Source organism: Brachyistius frenatus, unplaced genomic scaffold, assembly GCF_029030835.1.
Source record: "Brachyistius frenatus isolate BFR_SWC_R1_liver_20210118 unplaced genomic scaffold, ASM2903083v1 Contig_201, whole genome shotgun sequence".
Lineage (NCBI taxonomy): Eukaryota > Metazoa > Chordata > Actinopteri > Embiotocidae > Brachyistius > Brachyistius frenatus.
The window spans coordinates 577,270-596,983 of record NW_027210800.1 but is presented as its reverse complement, the minus strand read 5'-3'; the positions used below and the strand labels follow the sequence as shown (position 1 = coordinate 596,983).

At 45.4% G+C, this 19,714-nt stretch overlaps 1 protein-coding gene across 4 annotated transcripts in view; it reads right to left on the bottom strand.

Annotated features, from left to right (window-relative positions):
- Positions 1 to 19,714, bottom strand: part of LOC138632947 (AT-rich interactive domain-containing protein 1B-like) — a 158,672-nt gene that overhangs the window by 9,826 nt on the left and 129,132 nt on the right. For 2 of the 4 annotated variants that reach the window (XM_069718869.1, XM_069718870.1), the window contains exons 8-14: positions 14,859 to 15,180; positions 13,694 to 13,831; positions 7,385 to 7,509; positions 5,584 to 5,684; positions 3,629 to 3,823; positions 2,492 to 2,710; positions 1,652 to 1,868 (exon numbers count right to left, since the gene is read on the bottom strand). In XM_069718869.1, coding sequence (XP_069574970.1) covers positions 1,652 to 1,868; positions 2,492 to 2,710; positions 3,629 to 3,823; positions 5,584 to 5,684; positions 7,385 to 7,509; positions 13,694 to 13,831; positions 14,859 to 15,180 — 1,317 coding nt within the window. The remainder of the gene's footprint in view (positions 1 to 1,651; positions 1,869 to 2,491; positions 2,711 to 3,628; positions 3,824 to 5,583; positions 5,685 to 7,384; positions 7,510 to 13,693; positions 13,832 to 14,858; positions 15,181 to 19,714) is intronic. The other 2 variants (XM_069718871.1, XM_069718872.1) reach the window with 1 other exon arrangement.

Sequence of the window (19,714 nt, the reverse complement as noted above, 5' to 3'; positions counted from 1 at the left end):
ACCACCCCCACCACCCCCTCTGTGACCTCATTGGTCTGTCAGTCTATATATAGGCTGGGAGGGTGGAGACACATGGAGGGGATTTCTTTTTTCCACCCTGTTAACTTCTGGTATTGAATTCTTTTCATAACATTGTTGAATCGGTGTTTAAGTATGCACCGAATAAAACGACATAAAGTAAGAAAGAAATCACACTGAATGAGAACCATCAAGTTGGTCTGTAAACTGTTCACAACAGGTTTGGTTCCTGCTTTTAAGAAGAAGATAATTTGATGGTTGTCTAGCTATCACCTTCTTTTGTTTTTGCTCTACTTGGCTTGTTAGTGATGCCACTGTGGTTTTACATGTAAGCGGTTCATTTGGTGTGTACAGTGTAAGAAATGAGGATAGGATGCAGGTTGTGTGTTTTCAGTTCATTGTGGCTTCAGCAGCACGTAGCCTGCCAGTGACAGGTGCTATAAAAATAGGTAGGAGACGTTACTTCAATCAAGTGCTGCAGTGTGAGCAGTTAGCAGATGAGTGCTGCATATCCAAAAGGCAACCCAAACATCACACGTATTGACCTTTTCATATTTCACAATACGGGCAGGATCTGTGATTATGTGCGCCTCGCTGCCGTCAGTTGATGTTGGCAAAATGAGATTCTGTGAAATTGAGGTGTTTAGATCCCCTCGAACAGATGAAAAAAGGGGCTGAATTATGAATTATAAAGTGTTAGGAGTGAGAGGGAACATGAATTTATTTAAATGTGTGTGGGTCATGCGCACTTGTATGCATGTGTACGTGCATGTGTGTGTATGCAAATGAAGTCAGATGCTCTTTTCCACCCACCAGGAAAAGCAATCTGCAGTGTCTCGGGCGGGTGAAGTGCTCCGGTGTCCTATTTAAAAGCAAGGGTCACTTTTCTCATCTCCGCTGCAAATTAAGAGACGTGACCTTACTTCTCTATTCGCGCCAACTCTTTCCCTCTCCTGTCCCGCTCCTCACGTCATAATTGTTGCACAGAGACACACGGTGTGAACAGGTAACACACACAAACAACAACAACAACAACAACAACAACAAAAAGCGCCTTTTGTGTTGTGATTGCGCACCAAAACAATATTACTTAACCTTCTATCGCGCTGTAATCAAATCAAGGCCGTTCTCAGGTTTGAGGTACAAGTGGTGATGGTATCGCAGCTCACCTCCATTAAACTAAGAATCGTCTCATCAAAACAGTGTTAATGTTCACTCAACTCTCTCGGGTTTGAAGTCGTGTACGTGTTTTCAGGGTGTAAACACATTTGCTGTTTTTAATCACAAAATGTAATAATAATACTCAGCGGCTGGCCGTGGTGGTGACGGGTTCTTACAGGGTCAGATTATAACTTAAAATGATGTGTTTTAATAGTATAACCTGGTGACTTTGGCATAAATGAATCTGCAGATGCAACATGTCTCTATATATTTGATCCCTGACAGTCCTCCAGGAGGCTTGCAGCTACAGTATGTTCACTGGAAGTTTTTCCATGATCACAGATCACGGTTTCTCTGACAACTCCTGACACGTGCAGTTTGTTCGACAGCGCGTGTTGTTTACAGCCGACAGACGGGGAACGTGTAGCTGCAACACAAAAAGAGCAAACCGGGTGTGTTGTTCAGGCCTCACCAGGTGAGGGCGGCTGGATCTTGACCTGCTTCCTGTTGTCCCCCCCGGCCATGCCGCCGCCGCCGCTGTCGGCCGGCGGCTCCTCTCCCCTCTCCATCTTGCACTCGTAGGCGAACAGATACTGGATGTACTGCTTCTTCAGCGCGCTGGCGGAGCTGCTGGATGTGCCGACGTTCAGGGTGGTGGACAGCTCACGCCACTTCTTGTTCTTGTTCACCTGAGTAGTTTTAAAAAAGGGATTGAAAGAATTCAAGAACGAGATTTTACAGTTGTTTTGTCTGAAGTGTGACAAACAACATCCTGTTAATTTAATACAAAATAAAGGATCCCATGGCTGGGCACTGCATGTTGTCGGCCACTTGTGAGAATTCCACTTCATTTTTAAATTGCAGTTTTTAACCTAAAAGCAAAAAAGCACTACATTAAATGGACAAAAGTATTTGGACCTGACATGACGATGCTTCTTTTTGATGGTTTAGGCTTCGTTCCTCATTTCCAATTAGAGGAAATCCTTGTACAACAACATATTTTAGAAAGTGGTGTTCTTCCAATTTTGCAGCACTAATAAGTGTCATGTAATTTCCTGTTTCAACACGGGTATCAAGTGATGCATAAAGAAATAATTTGGCAGATTTTAGGGTGGGAGAACTTCACTGGCCCTGAACTCAACCCCATCACACGCCTGGAGGAAATGAAACAACCTGCGACGTTGAACACATCACGTCTGTGCTGAGCATCTCTGCCGAGTCTCACTCATACCCCAATAAATCTCTTAAAAAGCTTTCTTAATAGAGTGAGAGTTTTTACAGCAGCAGAAGAAGGCCCTTGGTTTTAAATTACCATGGCGAGGCCTCCTATCTCTCGCACAGCGATGTACAGCCTCCAGAGGTCCAGCGGCTTTTTGCCGACGGCAGGAAGCTGGGCAACAGGTGTACCGCGCTCCTCCATGAAGGTCAGGTATCGCTCCACCCAGCCCCGCCTCTCCGGCTCTACACCCAGCTCATAGAGTCGCGTGATTCGCTCGCCGCTGAGGGAGGAGGAGGAGTTGGGGTTGGGTTTCTAGGACCGAGAAAGAAAACAAAGGAAGAGAGGAAAGACTGGTTTATTATAACTGGACTTTAACAATAATAAATAATACATGTATATGTATATGCTGGATTTGATTTGTTTTTGTGTATGTAGTCTCTGTGTGTATATTTATTCTTTTATTGCTCTTATTTTTTTCTAAAATAATAATTTTTCATCTATTTTATTTTGTTGATTTCAAATGGATTTGTAATTTTTTTTATACTGTGTACATGCTGCGACGAATAAATTTCCCCACTGTGGGATTAATAAAATCTAATCTAATCTAATCAATCAAGTCTAATCTATATACTGTAAGGACAATAATAAAGTTATTTTTCTACTTGTGTACCATATACTTAATTTGAATAAATTGACATGGTAATCCAAATAGGTGCAATCATCAATAGTAAATTGAATATATTCTATTATTTATAGTCCAAGTGACATAATTTTTCTTTGCCTTGTTCTTCTACTGTTTTGTGCTACAACCCACTCTCTCCACGGGGATCATTCAAGTTTAAGCCCTTATTCACACATTCTGAAGTGGGCCCGTGGTTGAATGACCAGGCAAAAATAAACACTTCTTTAGAGCATTTAGTTCAGTATGTCAGCAGTGTTTTCATTTCAAAGTTCATTCGCAGCGCATTCATATCCCTCAAGTTCAAATTGCTGGACAAAGTTTAATCCCACACAGCAACAACGTCTGGCTGCAGTCCAGATTCATAAAGACGTCCGTGGTCTAACAACCACCTTCTGATCGCGTAATTACACAACAATCCTTCAGCTCGTCCATAAACCCAAATTCACTGAAGTAGCTCGGTTTGGTGTTTGTGTCTAAATGTGAAAATAATACATGTAATATTCAGTCAGCGAGCGCATCCACACAAACACACGGTTTGTAGTTCTTACGGGGCTGGAGGGAGTCTTGAGGGGCCACGGGGGGCTGCTGATGCTGTCGCTGTCGTCCCCGTGGTAGGAGGACAGGCTGGCGGGGCTGGGGGAGAGGGGGGAGGGCACGGGGAGGGCGCCGCCCGGAGTGGCCGGCTGGGACACACACTGCTGGGAGCCGCTGTTGTTGTTGTTGTTGATGTAAGCGTCCTGTAGCTGTTGAAGAGAAATCAATACAACTACATTTAAGGGATATATAAACATATATATATGGTATATATGATAAATATTCTTACTCTTATAAGTGCTAAATTTTTTGAGTATTTATAGTTCAGATTTCATTCAAAGGCTTATGAAACATGATGCTGTGTTGTGGATGAACAAAACACACAAAGGTACTTAAAGCAGTTAAAATGAGATCAACCTTCAGTTACATACAACTAAGTTATATTTATACAATATGACACATAAAATAATAAACCACCTTATAAGGAGGTATTCTGCAAAATGAACATTACTAACATTAAAGCTGATTCTATAATATTATTCTTATACTATATAATACTACTTTTGAGAAAATAATTTTATATAACATTCTGCATGCAGGACTCTTTATGTCTAGAGTTTCTTGCTATAAGGCAGAAGGAACAGTAAGTGTGTGCATGTGTGAAAGCATTGATATGCATGGCTGTTACTGTGCCTTAGTGTTTGCAAAGATAAGAGATTTAACATGAATGCAGATTAGTATGTGTTAGTCTACATACTGCAGTTAGTACATGAACATGTGCGTGTGTGTGTGTGTGTGTGCATGACTCTCAACACAAACTCCATTTTGTGTATCTCTATATATTAGCCAACATCAGTGTGTAGAGGTTTGTGTGTAGGTATGAGGGTTCTTCACAGCATGCGTACATGTGTGTGTGTGTGTGTGTGTGTGTGTGTGTGTGTGTGTGTGTGTGTGTGTGTGTGTGTGTGTGTGTGTGTGAGAAAGAGACTGCAAAACAGGGAACAACAGCTTGACAAGTGCCTCTGGTCTGTGTACAGAATGCTCATGTCAGCAAAACCTTATCTTTCTCCCTCTCTCGTTCCCTGTCTCTCCATCTCGCCCTCTCTCGCCCTCTCTCGTTCTCTCTCTCCTGGCAGACAGATCATCTCTTTTGGGAGCACTGGGGGTCTTTCTGGCTGCTCTGACTGCCTTAAATAATTCAAAAGGCCCTACCACCTTAATCAGCAAAAGAAAAGACAGGGTTTTGGATGGAAAAAACGTGTAGTGGATGTGATGGAGGCGCGCGTGTGTGTGTGTGTCTGTGTGTGTGTGTGTGTGTCTGTGTCTGTCTGTGTGTGTGTGTGTGTGTGTGTGTGTGGACGAGTGGTTGTTAAGCAAAAACAAGGGGAGGGAGGAGAGGAGAGCAAAGAGCAGAGTTCTGTTGTTGCTGTGCTGAGCCAAGCTGAGCTGCCATTGTAGGGCAAAATGAGAAGTCAGCATTGTGTATTGGGAGGTGTGTGTGTGTGTGTGTGTGTGTGTGTGTGTGTGTGTGTGTGTGTGTGTGTGTGTGTGTGTGTGTGTGTGTGTGTGTGTGTGTGAGAGACAGTCTTTTTGTTTTGCGTGTGCGCTCTGCATTCCCGTGTTGTGTTTGAATGTGCGTCTGTACATGTGTGTGCTGCAGAAGCCGAAGCTTCTCTGTCTCTCTGTGTTTCTCTCTTTTGTTGCAGTTCGGGTGCCAAAACATCGGCTAGAAGAAGAGAGCTGGGGGCAACAACAAAGCGAGGAAAACATTAGGAATGGTAAATGTTAAACAAATCATTAAATATGGTGAGAAAACAACACAGCAGCGGCCCACTGTGCTGAGGCAGCGTATGCTGATCAGATTTGGTTTGCTTCATTAGGAGAGCAAGATCAAAAAAACAAAAAACAAAACCGAGAGCGGGAGGGAGCTGCAAGGAAAAATGGGAGGAGGAAAACGGTCAAGAGGTACCTTTGGTTTGAGCGTCTCGTTGGGGGGGCCGCTGTCGTCTTTGATGTCCATCTTGGGTTTACTGTCTGGGCTGATTAGAGCATCTCCTGACAGTCCCACGGCTCCTCACACAGGAAGAAGCAAACATTCACTAAAACATCTTTGTACCAAACTTTTCACAAATTAAAAAAAAATACTCAGAATAATAAAAAATATGAAGAGCGATATCTGTGGGTAGGTAAGTTTGGTTCTTTGGTTATGATAATGTTTTAATTGAACTGACGTTGAAAACAGATTCAACAAAATAAAAAACATTTCCAAAATAGGTCGGCTTTCACCGCAGCAGAATTAAGAGATATACGTACTTGTCATGTTTTTGTATTATGGTCAGTTCAATTTGTTTTAACTCTAAAATGAATGGCGCCTTCTTTGTGTGGGCTGAAAGCTGCAGGATAATGGTTTGTATAATAAATCGTTTAATGTCTTTACCTAGCTGAAATGTTACGTTCTTTCTTTCTGTGTTTTCAAGGCCTCCCCAAAGCCAGTCCGGCCATTCATCTCAAACAGAAGATGGTGAAAGAAGTGTATAAAAAGACTGCTTCTTTAGCGCGGCTGTAGAAAGGGAATGAGATAACACTCCACTAAAAGCGAGTCAGTGTGCCCTTTCAACCTTGCCGGCTGCACATCCTCAGTTTGGGAGAAGTCATCCATGCTCTCACATATTCAAAGTGACGAGAGGACGCAAAGGTTAGCATTCAAGAGATGTTGGCTGACGAGAAGATTTGTTTCTGCTTCTAAAGACATTTGTATACTTTTCATCAGGTTTCTAATTGAAGAAGAGTTAAGATCCTTAAGAGTACTTTTCGTAGAGCCGGCTGCATATTTTGTATTAACAGAAAGAAGGGGTCCTTGGATAGAAGGTTCCCCTCTTTATTTTTCCCTTGTGTGCTGCAGCACGGCGGGGGAAACTAATGGCTTTTTACCGTGCCCAGGGGCAAACCAGATGAGGTTTTGAGGAACCTTGGCACTGTAATTCGTTTGAAGTTTTCCAAATGTCATGCATTCTCATATTCGGTTTTGAATAAAAGCTGCCTTTCATTTTGGGAGCCAGAGTTCACTCCGATGTGCGTTTAGCAACAATGCAGCAGGGCGAAGGGCTGAAAGAAAAACTGATGCACCACATTAATCTTTGCTCACTGGAGGGCTAGCTCAACAAGAAGAAAGAACGCAGTGAGAAAGTAACTGGCAGACTCTTGATTTCTTAGCCTTTTACTCTGTTTGCCTCTTCTTCACCTCTCTCTCCGCCTCTCTGAATGGAAGGATTCCTGCTTTGGTGCCGTGTACATTGATATAAACACATGCTGCGTGGCACAGTGCCCCGGCTGACATTAACACTCAGGTTCACGTATTCTATAGATTGCAATACAAGAGATGGGGTGAAATTTTCAACCTTGGATATCTGGTATTTGTTTTGTAAAACGATGAATCGGTGTCATTTTTGTCTTTATTGAAGAGTGCATTGACATGTGGAGAGAGCAGGAAGTAAAAGAGCTGTGAAGAGTGTTGTCGCCCGTGTGGTATGCATCCCAACCATTCAGACTTCAGCTCACCTCAAACCTCGGATGTAAGTTAAAGCTATTGGTTGTAGGTAATTATATTTAATAGGCTTGGCTACGAGGTTTGTCTGACACGTACGTTTTCCCAACCTTATGTTAGCATTTGTATTTCTGCTGAGCATCTCCTCTCTCTGTATGACACTTAAAAATCAATGCAGACAATAGAGACCATAAAATGACTCGTGCTCGTTGCATTAGTTAAATACCTGAAGGGGGCATACCGTAGCCCGCACCTTGTGCGTTGCCCGTGGCTGAACTGTTGTTGCCCGTTGGCTGGCTGTAGGGGCCGGTGCTCGCCTGGTTGATGCCGGGGCCTTGGTAGTTGCCCTGCCTACCACACACACAGCAGAGAGACGTTAGTGAAGATGAATCCAGCGAGATTCACGCTGTAATGACGGGCTGTGGGGAGATAAATGGGTAACAGTGAAAGCTGCAGAGGAACAGAAGTCACATAATCATGCAGAGTTGATGTTTGGCAGTCTGTCGCTGCCGTTCTCCCTTTGCTGTTGTAGTAAAAACTGAGCAGCATGTATATCTGAAAGTCACAATAAAAAGGCAAAGTACACAACATATCCCCGATCAAACAAACAGATTGAAGATGAGCACGCAGCATCAGAGCAGAAAAACTCTTCTATCTTCCCCTCTCTGCTCCTTGCTTCTACAAATCCCCCCCGTCCCTTTTCTCCCTCTTCCTCCATCTCCCTATCCCACAAGTCATAATTTAACTAATTAAGGTGTGCTTTTCGAGAGGATCATGTTATTTGTTGCCATGGAGACAGCAGAAATCAATGCCACTCAGCCTCCCCTCTCTCTCTCTGTCTCTCTCTCTCTGGCGGCTCGTCACATGGTGTTGCAAGTGACATCAGAGGGGCTTATCTGCAACCTGCTGAACACTAACCATCCGCGTGTGTGTGTGTGTGTGTGTGTGTGTGTGTGTGTGTGTGTGTGTGTGTGTGTGTGTGTGTGTGTGTGTGTGTGTGTGTGTGTGTGTGTGTGTGTGTGTGTGTGTGTGTGCGTGTGTGATTGTGTGCATTGAAGGCGTCTATCATTGCATGCCAGGCAGGCCAAAGCCAGTGACATAGGGGCTGAAAGGGAACACCGTGTTTGGAACAATTTGGTGTATCTCCTGCTGACTCGAGATTATCTCCTGGACAACCATATAAAGAAGACGGGGAGAGAAGGCGAGATTGACAGAGAGAAAAGACATGTGCGGCGAAGAGAGACACAAGCTGCAAAAGAAATGGAAGAAAATGTCTTTTTGCCGTTTTATGTGGACGAAAAGAAAAACTCTATCCGGATTTATGTCAGTCAATTCCCTCTTAACTGGCATCTTTCTCTTATTCACACACTCACACAGACACATAATGTAATACCTCATGTTGGAACCGATACACATTGCCTGAGAGGAGGGATCGGCTTGGTAAACCTCCCCATAATCTCATCTCACAGATGTAATTAGTCATAGAGCACGGCTGATGATACATATGTAATCCCTCTATGGGGGCCGAGGTGCACCGGGGAGCTCCATGGCAAAGAAACAAGCACACCAAATCCACGCTTATCTGGCCCCATTTCCCTATAATGGGGGGAATATAGACTCCTTCGTGTGCTGCCTACGTGTTCCCTAAAAAGCTCTGCGTGAGTCAAGACACAGAAATAAATTTACCTTTTGATCGTTGCACCTTCTCAAGCAAGTAAAAATGTATTCTGCATGCAAACTCACACAAAACAGAGCGCTGCGACGCCAGCAAGGAAAAACAAGTTATGCGATGTGTCGAATACCTTCGAACCTCTTTTATCCACATTGTAAAAACGGTCATCACCACCGTAAGCGACAAAAGCACAAGTATCATGTGAATAGTGAAATATCCAAATCAACAACAACAACAACAACGGTGGTTTTTCGACTGTGGCGCTCTCCCATTATGACTAATTCATGTCATAAAAAAAGCCCATTAGAAAGCACTTGATGGAGGCACCGCACAGCGTTTAATCACACTTAATATATGCATGTGCCGCTATTGGGTGGGGGTAAAAAAAAAAAAAAAAAAAAAAAGCACAGCGCATTCATCTTGCTCTCGGGCACCTTTGTGCTGTGAAAAAAAAAAAAAAAAGCATCCTGTTGCCGCAGACAGAGAAAGAGTGAGTGAAAGAACAGAGGGATGGAGAGATGGTAATGGAGGGAGAGGAAGAGAAGAACAAAAAAAGGAGGTGGAGGGAGGAAGGAGAGAAATTAAGGCTTGAAGAAGCCCAAGTAGAGTGTGTGTGGGTCCCCGGTGAACCGACGGGGGGCGTATCTTCAGCTCAGGGCCCCAGAGCTGGAGGTAACCGCTGTTCCATGAGACTGAGCCGAGGGAGCACACACTAAGAAACAGGGAAACATGGAGCCCAACACCATCAGGCCACCGCACTCTCAGTTTGTTGTCTGTAGGAGTGGCCGAGGAGAGGGAGAGAGAGTGTTAGCATTCAGTCACCACGTCACAGGTTGTCTCTGATGTGGTGATTGAATGCTAAAACTATATGTATCTTTAAAAATTACCACCAGATGAAATAAAAGATCTCTGATATGCATCAACAAAGTTTTTTGTTTCGACTCCAGTCATAAAAAAACGTAACTATTGTTTCTCTCTCCCCACACACACACACACACACACACACACACACACACACACACACACACACACACACACACACACACACACACACTCTCCTTTTGCTATTCAGTCCACATGTGTGAAGGGCATCGGAGAAGGCCACTTTCACACTGTGGGCAGAGAGTGAGTGTGTGTGTGTGTGTGTGTGTGTGTGTGTGTGTGTGTGTGTGTGTGTGTGTGTGTGTGTGTGTGTGTGTGTGTGTGTGTGTGTCGAAGTGTGTCTGAGCGTCCTTGCGTTCGTGTGCAGGGTGGGCTCTGTTGCTAAGGGGATGCCATGGTTACGAGGTGCCAGCCAACCAGCTGACGATGTCTCTCTAGAAGTGGCAGCGCCTTTGTCCTTCATCCGTGGTGACAGGCCTGGCTGATGGCTCTCAGCGCCTCTAACTGGACGAGACAGCAGAATCGCTGCGACTGCAGGACCGTGCGACGGCCGCGCGTCCATCCCCATCGATCCCTCCGCTCGCTGCATGTTTAAGTGCGTGTGGAAGAAAGTGAGAGGAAAAGAGCCGGAGAGCGGCTGCTGCATAGAGGGATGGAGTGGATCGGCTGGAGGCTATGAATTATATATGGAGCCAATCTGTTCTCAGGGCAGCTCGGGCTCATTGCTCCTCTAAACTCCTGACTCAACTCACCGTGCACACTCACACAAACACAAACACCAGCACGCATGCACGCTGAAGGTAGACCAGAATAAACCCCCCGCAAAAAATAAAAGGACAGCTTTTAACATATTAAATCCAGAGAAAAGCTACTCTTCGCGTCTCCCTCCCCTCCTTCCCAAACATCAAACAGCTCAGGATGGATGGATGGAGGAGAAACCATTTATTTTGCCCATCTAATGAAAGCAGAGCGCTCTGCAAACGCTGCCAAGACTGCAAGCGACAAAGCGCCACAGGCAGCATCCCCCGTTCTTGACATTCAAGCGCTGCTCTTATTTATTTAGCAAATTTACTTACTAAGGAGGTCAGAAATGAATTATTTGGCGAGGATTTGCCTGGGAGCACTCTCCTCTTCTCTCTTCTTCCCTCTTCCAACATTTTTCTCCCTTCAATTTCCCTTTTATTTACAGCTCTTTTTTTCCCCAGCTTTGCTCTTCTTGTACTAAGTGCTTATTTTTCCGACAGTTCGCCCGTTCCTATAGCTCCAGGAACTTTCTGTAGAGTGTCGCCGGCAGCGCTGGAAAGTCATTTGAAAAGCCAATTCTGTCCTCAGAAGCTGCTGCCAAGAAAAGCTTATACCTTTTAATACTTTGTGTTCTTCTCTCTTCTCCAAAAAACAGAAAAGTATCCCTAACATCAATCTCCAACCCCAAGAAAATTATTTATATGGCACCTTGATTCCAAACAAACTTGTACCTCCCCCACATTGACTGGCTCGACATCGTCCACGTTATTTGAACACATCATACTGACGACGAGCAGCATCGAACACACAAAAGTCCACTTTTTTTATAACTCTGATACGACTTTCTTTTATCTATTTTAGAAATTAGGTTGCAGTGCACAATCAAGGCACGTATCATTTTACTCTTCGTTGATGACAGTAATTATAACAGCAGAAGAAACTTAAATTACTTGAATACAGAAGATATGAGCAGAACAGCGTTTGACTTTGTCAGTAAAATAAATGCCATATTTCACTATTTTAACATAAAGCAGAGCCACAGGATTCTTGTTTATGTTCTCCAGACCGTCTTGGCCAACGCCGCTCCCCTCGACCACAAATCAAGCTGATTAACGGATAAAAGCGAGACATTTGTCTCCGATTCCTGTCCGCCGGTGGAGGAGAAACTCTGAGCGGGCTCGAGGGAAAAAAACACTCCATACGCCACATTTTATAAAGATTTAATCTCAGCCCACGCCTGCAGCCGTGGGATATCAGAAGTGGCCTTCCTCTGCTCATTTGGAATTCTTTTCACTCAGTGTAATGAAGCCGGAGTGTGTCTACGAGCGTGTGAGTGCGAGTCAGGAGAGGATGAGGATGAGAGGCAGAAATGTAGAGGATTATTGATGTGGTGAAGGGATGTTAAAAAGAGGAAGCGGGGAAGAGGCAGAAAGCAGCCAATGATATCGCTGCTAACTAGCCCCTGATTTAGAAGGTTGGGAGCGAGTGGCTGTGGCAGTCAGGGTTGATGCATCAAAGAGCCAAACTAGACATGTGCTACGACTAACAACTTGTTTCTCACACAGGGAACTAGGTCTGAATGTTTCACAGCGTAGCAGAGATCTGGAGCGCAAACAGGGTGCTGAAGCCTTTAACTGCAGGTTTTCGGAGGCCAATTTTCTCCTGATCTCCCTCAGATGTTCTAAAGTGGGATCTGAGGAAGAAAAACACAACAAAGCTGTGTTGGAGACAGCAGAGAACAAAAAGCAAATTGGGAGGAAGAAAGACTGAGAGAGATAAAACAGTCTGGGTAGGATAACAGAGCTGCACAGAGACGAAGAGGGCGATACAGTTGGGAGAGTTGGTAAAAAAAAAAAGAAAGAGAAACAGGTGGGAGGAGACAAGAAGAGAAGCAGACAAGGAGGGATGAAAGAGGCAGGATGAGCGACAGCAGACAAGAACAGCGGTGAAGGTGGCACAGACACTCTGACACGAGGTGTTCTGCAAAAACGTCCACCAGAAGAAAACATTTTTGATTTAAATCCGTCAAAAAAAAAAAGAAGGAGAAAGACCCGTTCTGCCAAAAACAAAGTCCTATTTCTTGGTAAAAAAAAACCTAACTTAAGAAGGCGGCAGAAATATGACAAATTATTCAAATTTGTGAGCACTGACCTGCTTTGGAGACCAGATTTATTTTACACTAGCTAGTTTATAAAAGTCTTTTGTAGTTCTATATATCCACTGTCTGCATGTTGTTGTTTTTTTTTAATAGTAGTAGCTTGAAAAAATAAAGCAGCAATTGGGATGTTTGAATTTGCATGAACAGCCATCGCAGACGAAAAGATAAAGAAAAGACTTTCTTTCAGATTTCAAACAAAAAATCTAAATAAAAAGTCGTCACTGCGCCGGACTTTTTGCTTCTAATGTGATGTTTGCAGCGCGGCAAAAAACAACAACACATCATCGACTGCTTAGTGCAAAAGATGGAGAAACTGTAAAACACCGGACAAACAAAGGAACCCTCGGACACTTTCACAGTTCACAATGAATCAAAATGGATCTGCGTAAAGTTGGAGAAGCAGATGAAGGTTTGTAAACAAACAGAGACAGAGTGGAGGAGCGCGAGGCCTCCTCCTCCAGCACCACGGACAGCGACACCTCTTAGCGGCCGTGAGGAGAGACTGACAGGCGCTCTGATTGGTCCCAGCAGTGGGGATCATGTCATGCCACTTCTTATTGACAGCCCAGGCATCTCTTAATGGCTTGGCCAGAATTTGCATTGCCGAGTGTGTGTTTGTGTGTGTGTGTGTTTGTGGGTGAACAACACTGGGGGGCCCCCTGATGCATGTAATTAATCACACATACTGTCAGGCACGCCACAGACCTCCTCCACCCCCCACTGCACACACAGTGTCATTATAGTGCACACAACAATCTGAAACTCAGTGAGTGAGTGAGTGAGTGTGTGTGTGTGTGTGTGTGTGTGTGTGTGTGTGTGTGTGTGTGTGTGTGTGTGTGTGTGTGTGCGCGCGCGCTCACTTGCTGTTGCCATTAGAGTGACTAAGAGATGCCTGTTATCATACTGATGACTGCAGTGATGGTGATGATGATGAAGGCTATTACAATAGTAATGATGATGACTCATCTTGTTTTGCTGTCAGAAATATCATCATGATCACTTTAGTTCTGTTCAACTTCAAACACACGCAGCACACATCGAAAAGCAGACGCACACATGCGGTGAGGTGATGGACATACCTGTGCAGCTGTGGGTGGGAGGATGGCAGGATGGGTGGATGGTGAGGTCTGGGTGGAGGTGAAGGAGGTGGACAGGTGGAGGATGGGTAGGGCGTGGGCCTGTGGGGGGAGGCGGGGTACCTCGCGTACAGAGGCAGCCTGCAGACCGCCGACAAAAAGAGAAACTTCATCTGAAATATCATCAGCGGCTCGCAGTCTTCAGTCTGACTCATGTTTCAGCAGAAATGGGAATGAACATTGACGAATGTTAATCTGACACTTCAGACTGCTCCCGTGATGCATTGTTAGGAAAACCCTGCACCGACTGGAGGAAGCGCGGAAGCCCATCCTTCCTCTCCGAAGACAGCCATGTTTTCACAAGTTCCCCCGACAGGGTTCAGCAAAAGTTTACTGCCCACACAATCCCACAACAACCCCCGTCTCCAACTCGACAGGCACTCGTACAGTCAGAGCTCCGAGCTTGATGGAAAAATAATACCCCTTAACTCATCTACAGTTATAGCATCAAAGTGCTTTGTATTTGTGTTAAGGTGCTCGGTGTCACTGCTGTCTCTGGTGTTTTCACAGTTAAACCTGTGGTTTGCTTTTTCGTCTTTCATGTTTTGACAGGGCGGTATTCAGGCCACGCCGCCTTCTCACGAGCCAATCTCTCTCTCTCGCTCGCTCTCTCGCTCGCTCTCTCTCTGCAACAAATGGCACTCTGTGAATTGAGCCAGATATCAAAATGTCAGGCACTTTATGAGAAGTGTGAAAATAAGGTTCCACAATTGGCTCATAGAAGAGTGGAACCCCTGAGAACAAACTCTTGACTGCACATCTGAAAACAAAAAACAAAGAGAGTCTCTGTGGTGCTGTTCACCCCCCCTCCCCTCCCCCACACACCCTCCACCCAGCAGATAGTACAAGTCCCTCACCAGGTAGTGACGTAAGGTAGAGACGCTGGCTGGTCCCTTATTTTAGAGATCCTACCCACTAATCCCAGCCATCTTTTTAAAATTAAGATCACTTCTAGGCCCATTACAGCAAAGTAAGGTGCTACTGTGATCAATGAATAAGCTCACATAATAACACGTATACAGCATAAATACAAGGGAAAATATCCTGATCTCTCAAATGAATCATCTCTTTTACAACGACAGCTCACGAGTCCTCGCTCTGCTCTTACCTGTTGTGTATTGAGTTGGCAGATCCCGGCATGGCCGCTGCTGTTGCCTCCTGGACTTTGCGGTTAGAGCTACCCAGAGAGGGAGGACCCATGCCTGGTCCAGCCGGCTGGGGCATGCTCGGTGAACTGGGACCCATGGGCGGGTACACCCGGTTCTGGCTGGCCGGGCCGTGGCTGCGTCCTCCAGGTACGGGCTGGCCGGGCCCCTGGCCGTGCATGGGGCTGGTAGCGTTCATTCCCAGACTGTTAGTCATGCCGGGACCCGGGCCGCTGTAGCTGCTACTGGCCGTCCCGCTGTAGTTAGAAGGCCGAGGGTAGTTACCTGGAAAAAGACGACGCGTGAATCAGCCACAGAACAGCTTCAGTGAAACGCTGCAGATGGATTTTATAAATCACTTCATTCAGTGAGCTTGTCAGTTGATCCTTTTACCGACAACATTTCAATCCATCAGGAAAATAATGCTGCTGACGGATGAAGAATGAGGAACGTAAAGAGCAGGACTAACTTCTGATTCACGACCTCGACAGACTACAGTGGATGCAGGAAAAACTATTTTGGGTGTGAAACGGTGACATCTTTCACAGCTGTAGGTTGCTGGATGGCCCCGGGAACAATTGCCAAGCTTAAGGCTGACTTTGTGAACCACTTGAGAGGAGCTCTAATCTGCAGTAAATGCTTTCTTGCTGCCCTGGAGTGCAACACGGCCACGATGCCAGAAGCTTTCCTAAGGCACACTTAAACCCCTCCATTTTGGCTTTAAAAGCCCGGCTCCACTCCAACTGCAATAAGAGCTGAAAGACAATCACCATGCCGTCAAAGACAACATGTACATACATCCAGGCAGACGAGACGACACCTACTGTACACGTAAGTGCTGTTCTCACCCCCGCACACACAGAGCACACAACATTGCACTCCCTCTGCAGGCGCTGAGCCTTTTCCATACTCCCTCCCTGGGACAAATCCCCTGCAAAATAGAAATGGAAAATGTGGCATCCTCCATTGTGACGGGGGCTATTTATTTTGATTTGATTAAGGGTGCTTTAGTTGGGCCTCACTGCTTAATCCTCTGAGAATATGTCTGGAAAAGGGGATCAAGTCCCTTTAAAACCTGAAGGCTTTTCCGCACACTCAAACGAGGGAAAGTTAAATGACAATATTCCACACGGGAGGAAAAAAACAGAGACTTTAAATGGAAATGGTTCCCAGTGTCCTCGAACTGCTTCAGCGAAGACACTTTCCACATGACATGAGGCTGTGAGTCCAACAGATAGCGAGAAAGAGAGAGCAGGAGGAAGCAGCAAAGGGTGGGTGGGTGGGGGGTGGACAGACAGAGGAGGAGGGGGGGGGGGGGGTGAAACTCCTACCCTCTCAACCCCCGAGATAGGATTTATATTGAATCAAAATAAAAGTCTTTCCCATAAAAGTCAGCAACTCCACTTGAATTTGTCCAGAAATTGTGATGAAATCTACTGTGGGAGACGGGAAAAGAAGAAGCGGATTATTTCTGGGGAGGCTTTGGTGAGTCGGTGAGCTGAGTACGGCTGACACCTGTCAAGGGTTTTGGGGCTATAATAGGGAAGCGTTCAGGAAGAAAGGATGTCTGCTAACGAACACAGAAGGATATGTACGGCGTACAGTACATGCGTGTACGTGTGCGTGAGAATTTGCTTGACTGTGTGGCCGCATCTATAATTCTTCGGAGACCTTGCAACCCATGAAAGGCACATTTCCAAGTTTCTTATAAGCGACTGTGGAAAATCCTGGGAACGCTGCCCTGAAGCCTCCGTGCACTCAGCTCAGCTGGAGGGTTTTCTGAAGCTGAACGAGGCCCCAGTGAGCAGCCTCCTCTCCGTCCTCTTCGGACAGCTGTTGAAACCCATGTCGTGGCCGTCTGCCATAATTCTCAATCGCATGGGCGGACACTTTGTGGTTTTTGGCCCTGATGACTGGCTGAGGCTTCAGCACACCTCCCGGAGAGTTGTTTATATCATTCACTCCCCTTTTTTTTGGACAATCTGCATTCTTTTTTTTCCCGGACGGGTCAAAGCCCCAAAAGTGGGAGTGAGCGTCTGGGAGTTTCCATGAGATTTTGTTCCAACTTTTTTTTCACTGCGGTGCTGAGACGCTACACCAAATCTAACTGAGGGAGGAGGTTTGTGCTGAGGAAAATGTGTCATTAAGGCAGCACTGAGAGAGCATTTTGATGTACTACCATTCAAGATGTTCTAGTTGTGGGCTATGTTTGCCTCGGCTGACAAAAGAAAGACAGAGGAGCAGTGGGATACGGTTAATGCTAAGCTTTCCTGTGAGAGTCTCGCTCGGTCCTGACAAGAATGATTCACTTCCTGAAGGATTGGTGCTGCGCCAGAGTGCTTCTTCAAGGACAGATAGCGCCCTAACCCACTTTTTAAAATGACTGAGAGCTCAACCTTAAAAATCCTAGGTGTTTTTATAAGAGCCATTCATGCTTTCAATGACTTTGGAAGTGCTATTAGATTACAGCAGATGAGGAATTTGGATCGTAGCTGAGGAAGAACTTAGTCCAATCTAGAAAAAAAAAGAAGCAGTGGCGACTCAACGCGGTGATATATTTATAGAATTTAAATGAGGATATGTTGTGCAGACCTGGTAAAAAAGAAAAGACGTCCTTTTGACTCAGCTCTCTCGGTTTATTTCCACCAGGAAATGAATCTGTCTTTACTTGTAAGTTATTGTGAGCTACACAAGCCGGCTTATTGTACAAACTAACGTCTGAATACTGATGTTCAAACAGGCCTTTACAAATAAAATATGCAGTGTTAGCTTATATAGTGCACATGTTTGCACTAGTATGTAAGCACAGAAGTGTGTCATCTCCTTTACCTACTTTGCATGCTACTGCTACGACTCTGGAAACTAATCAAGGAGGGACGAGAGGCAAAGAGGACAAGGAGGATGTCATTTCTTATTTGCACCTTCTCACGTCCTTGCGGCTCAGTCTTGGTTTCTCGCCGGCTTCTCAGCACTCGGTGCCTTTGGGGAGTCTTGGTGGTATTTATAGCGCGATGGAGGAGAGGAGAAGGAGAAGGAGAGCTCATGGTGCTTCGCTCACAATTACATGGAAATTCCCGGCACGGTCACGCATTTGGCGGACGCTATATCCTGCGCCGGGTTTAATCCCTGCAGTCCCGCGGGAGAACTGGAGTGTGACCGACTAGATTACTGTCGACTGCTTCCTCAGCAGACTGGACCGACCAATGCTAACAGCCGCAGCAGTCATTCTCCCGCCTGTACGGTAGAGTAAGGTATGACGGTTCACCAATGCGCCCTCAGGACCTGTGAACTCCATCAATAAGGAGTGGAACGCAGATTACATGCCTACATGCTTGAGCTGCCAAGGACAGCAGCGTGGGCCGGCTATCCGTGTCCACATGTGGCTGAACACAAATAAAAGAAATGAAAAACAGCATTTTTCTCTCTTACTTTTCAGTGTGTCTACGAGTGTAATCACCCTGGTACTCAGTTTGTCCTATTTTAGTAAGGAGTTTTTTAATGTGAGTGCTCCAAGACGTTTTTTTTTTCTTCTGATGCCACTTAAAGTGTCACACTCTTTTACTTAAATACTAATTCCAAATGTTTTTAAAACAGTTTAATCTGTTTTTAGCAGTTCAATCCCTTGAAATTGGGCAGATCAATAATACAAGTCATTTACACAGAAAAACAATTTCCCACTTCCTTTACAGTATACAGCTTTAAGACTCAGTCTTAGGTTGCAGTATTCATGTAGGACTTGCTGGGATGGATGTATTTTTTGCAGCAGCATCTCTTGCCTGAGGCCCCCCACGTCTTCTCCCAGCCACCTCAGCACCTTCCCCGGCAGGGAACCTGAGCTGGGGTGTGCCTTGGGGCTGCTGAGCTCCACACACTGTCAATTTCCTCCGAAAACCTCCACTCCCTCCCCTGGGCGCTGGCTCAAGTCATGGCTTTTTTGGGGGGGTTTTTTTTTCTCTTTTTGGCCGAATTACATTGCGGCTCCGGCAAGGCACCAAGGCTTAAAAGTCCTGTCTGATGCATGGTCATTACCAGCAGAGTGCTTAACCCCTCGAGGGGGGTGTATGTGGTGGAGGAAACTATGCGATGTGTGGGAGAGAAAGCAGAGCCGAGACTCCAAATCTCTTTCCTGTAACGGCAGAAGATCCTTCTCCCACGTCTGTCTGTGTCCACTGCTCTAGACATGCTGGCTGTGGACCATGTCCGAGTGCATGTCTCAGAAACAGCTGTTGGACTCATTTGAGTCTTGAGAAGAGCCTGATATCAACACGGCAGTAAGATATTTGAATAAAGTGGGCTTTCAAAAGACAGCTATAAGCATTTAACTGCTTCAACATTTTTCTGAATCACTGGGCCGTCCTCTCATTCAGACGCTGAGGAAACAGACAAAAATGGAAAAGCTTTCGCAAGCTCCAGCTGGAAGAAAGCCTTTGGTTATAGGAAGCACACTTATCTGAACAAAGATCTCTGGAAACAGCTAGAAAATATTCTGTAGAAGGATCATATCCTCCTGCAGGCTCATGTATCACCATAACTGTGTATTGGATGGACCTGATGTAGTCGATTACACGAGCTGCACTGAAGCTGTTAACCCCTGATAAAAAAAAAAGAAGCCGTGCACAGCCTTTATAGTAACTCAACACTGTTTTTATGTTCTTTGGTGAGCGACTAACTTCTCGGCATCTTGGTGTGTGTGTGTGTGTGTGTGTGTGTGTGGTACTGCTGAATATTTTATATCAGACACTGCACTCAGAAACACAACCTAAAGCTCTCCCAGCACAGACAGGCCAAGAAAAACAGCAGAACAGAGTTCAGGAACTTG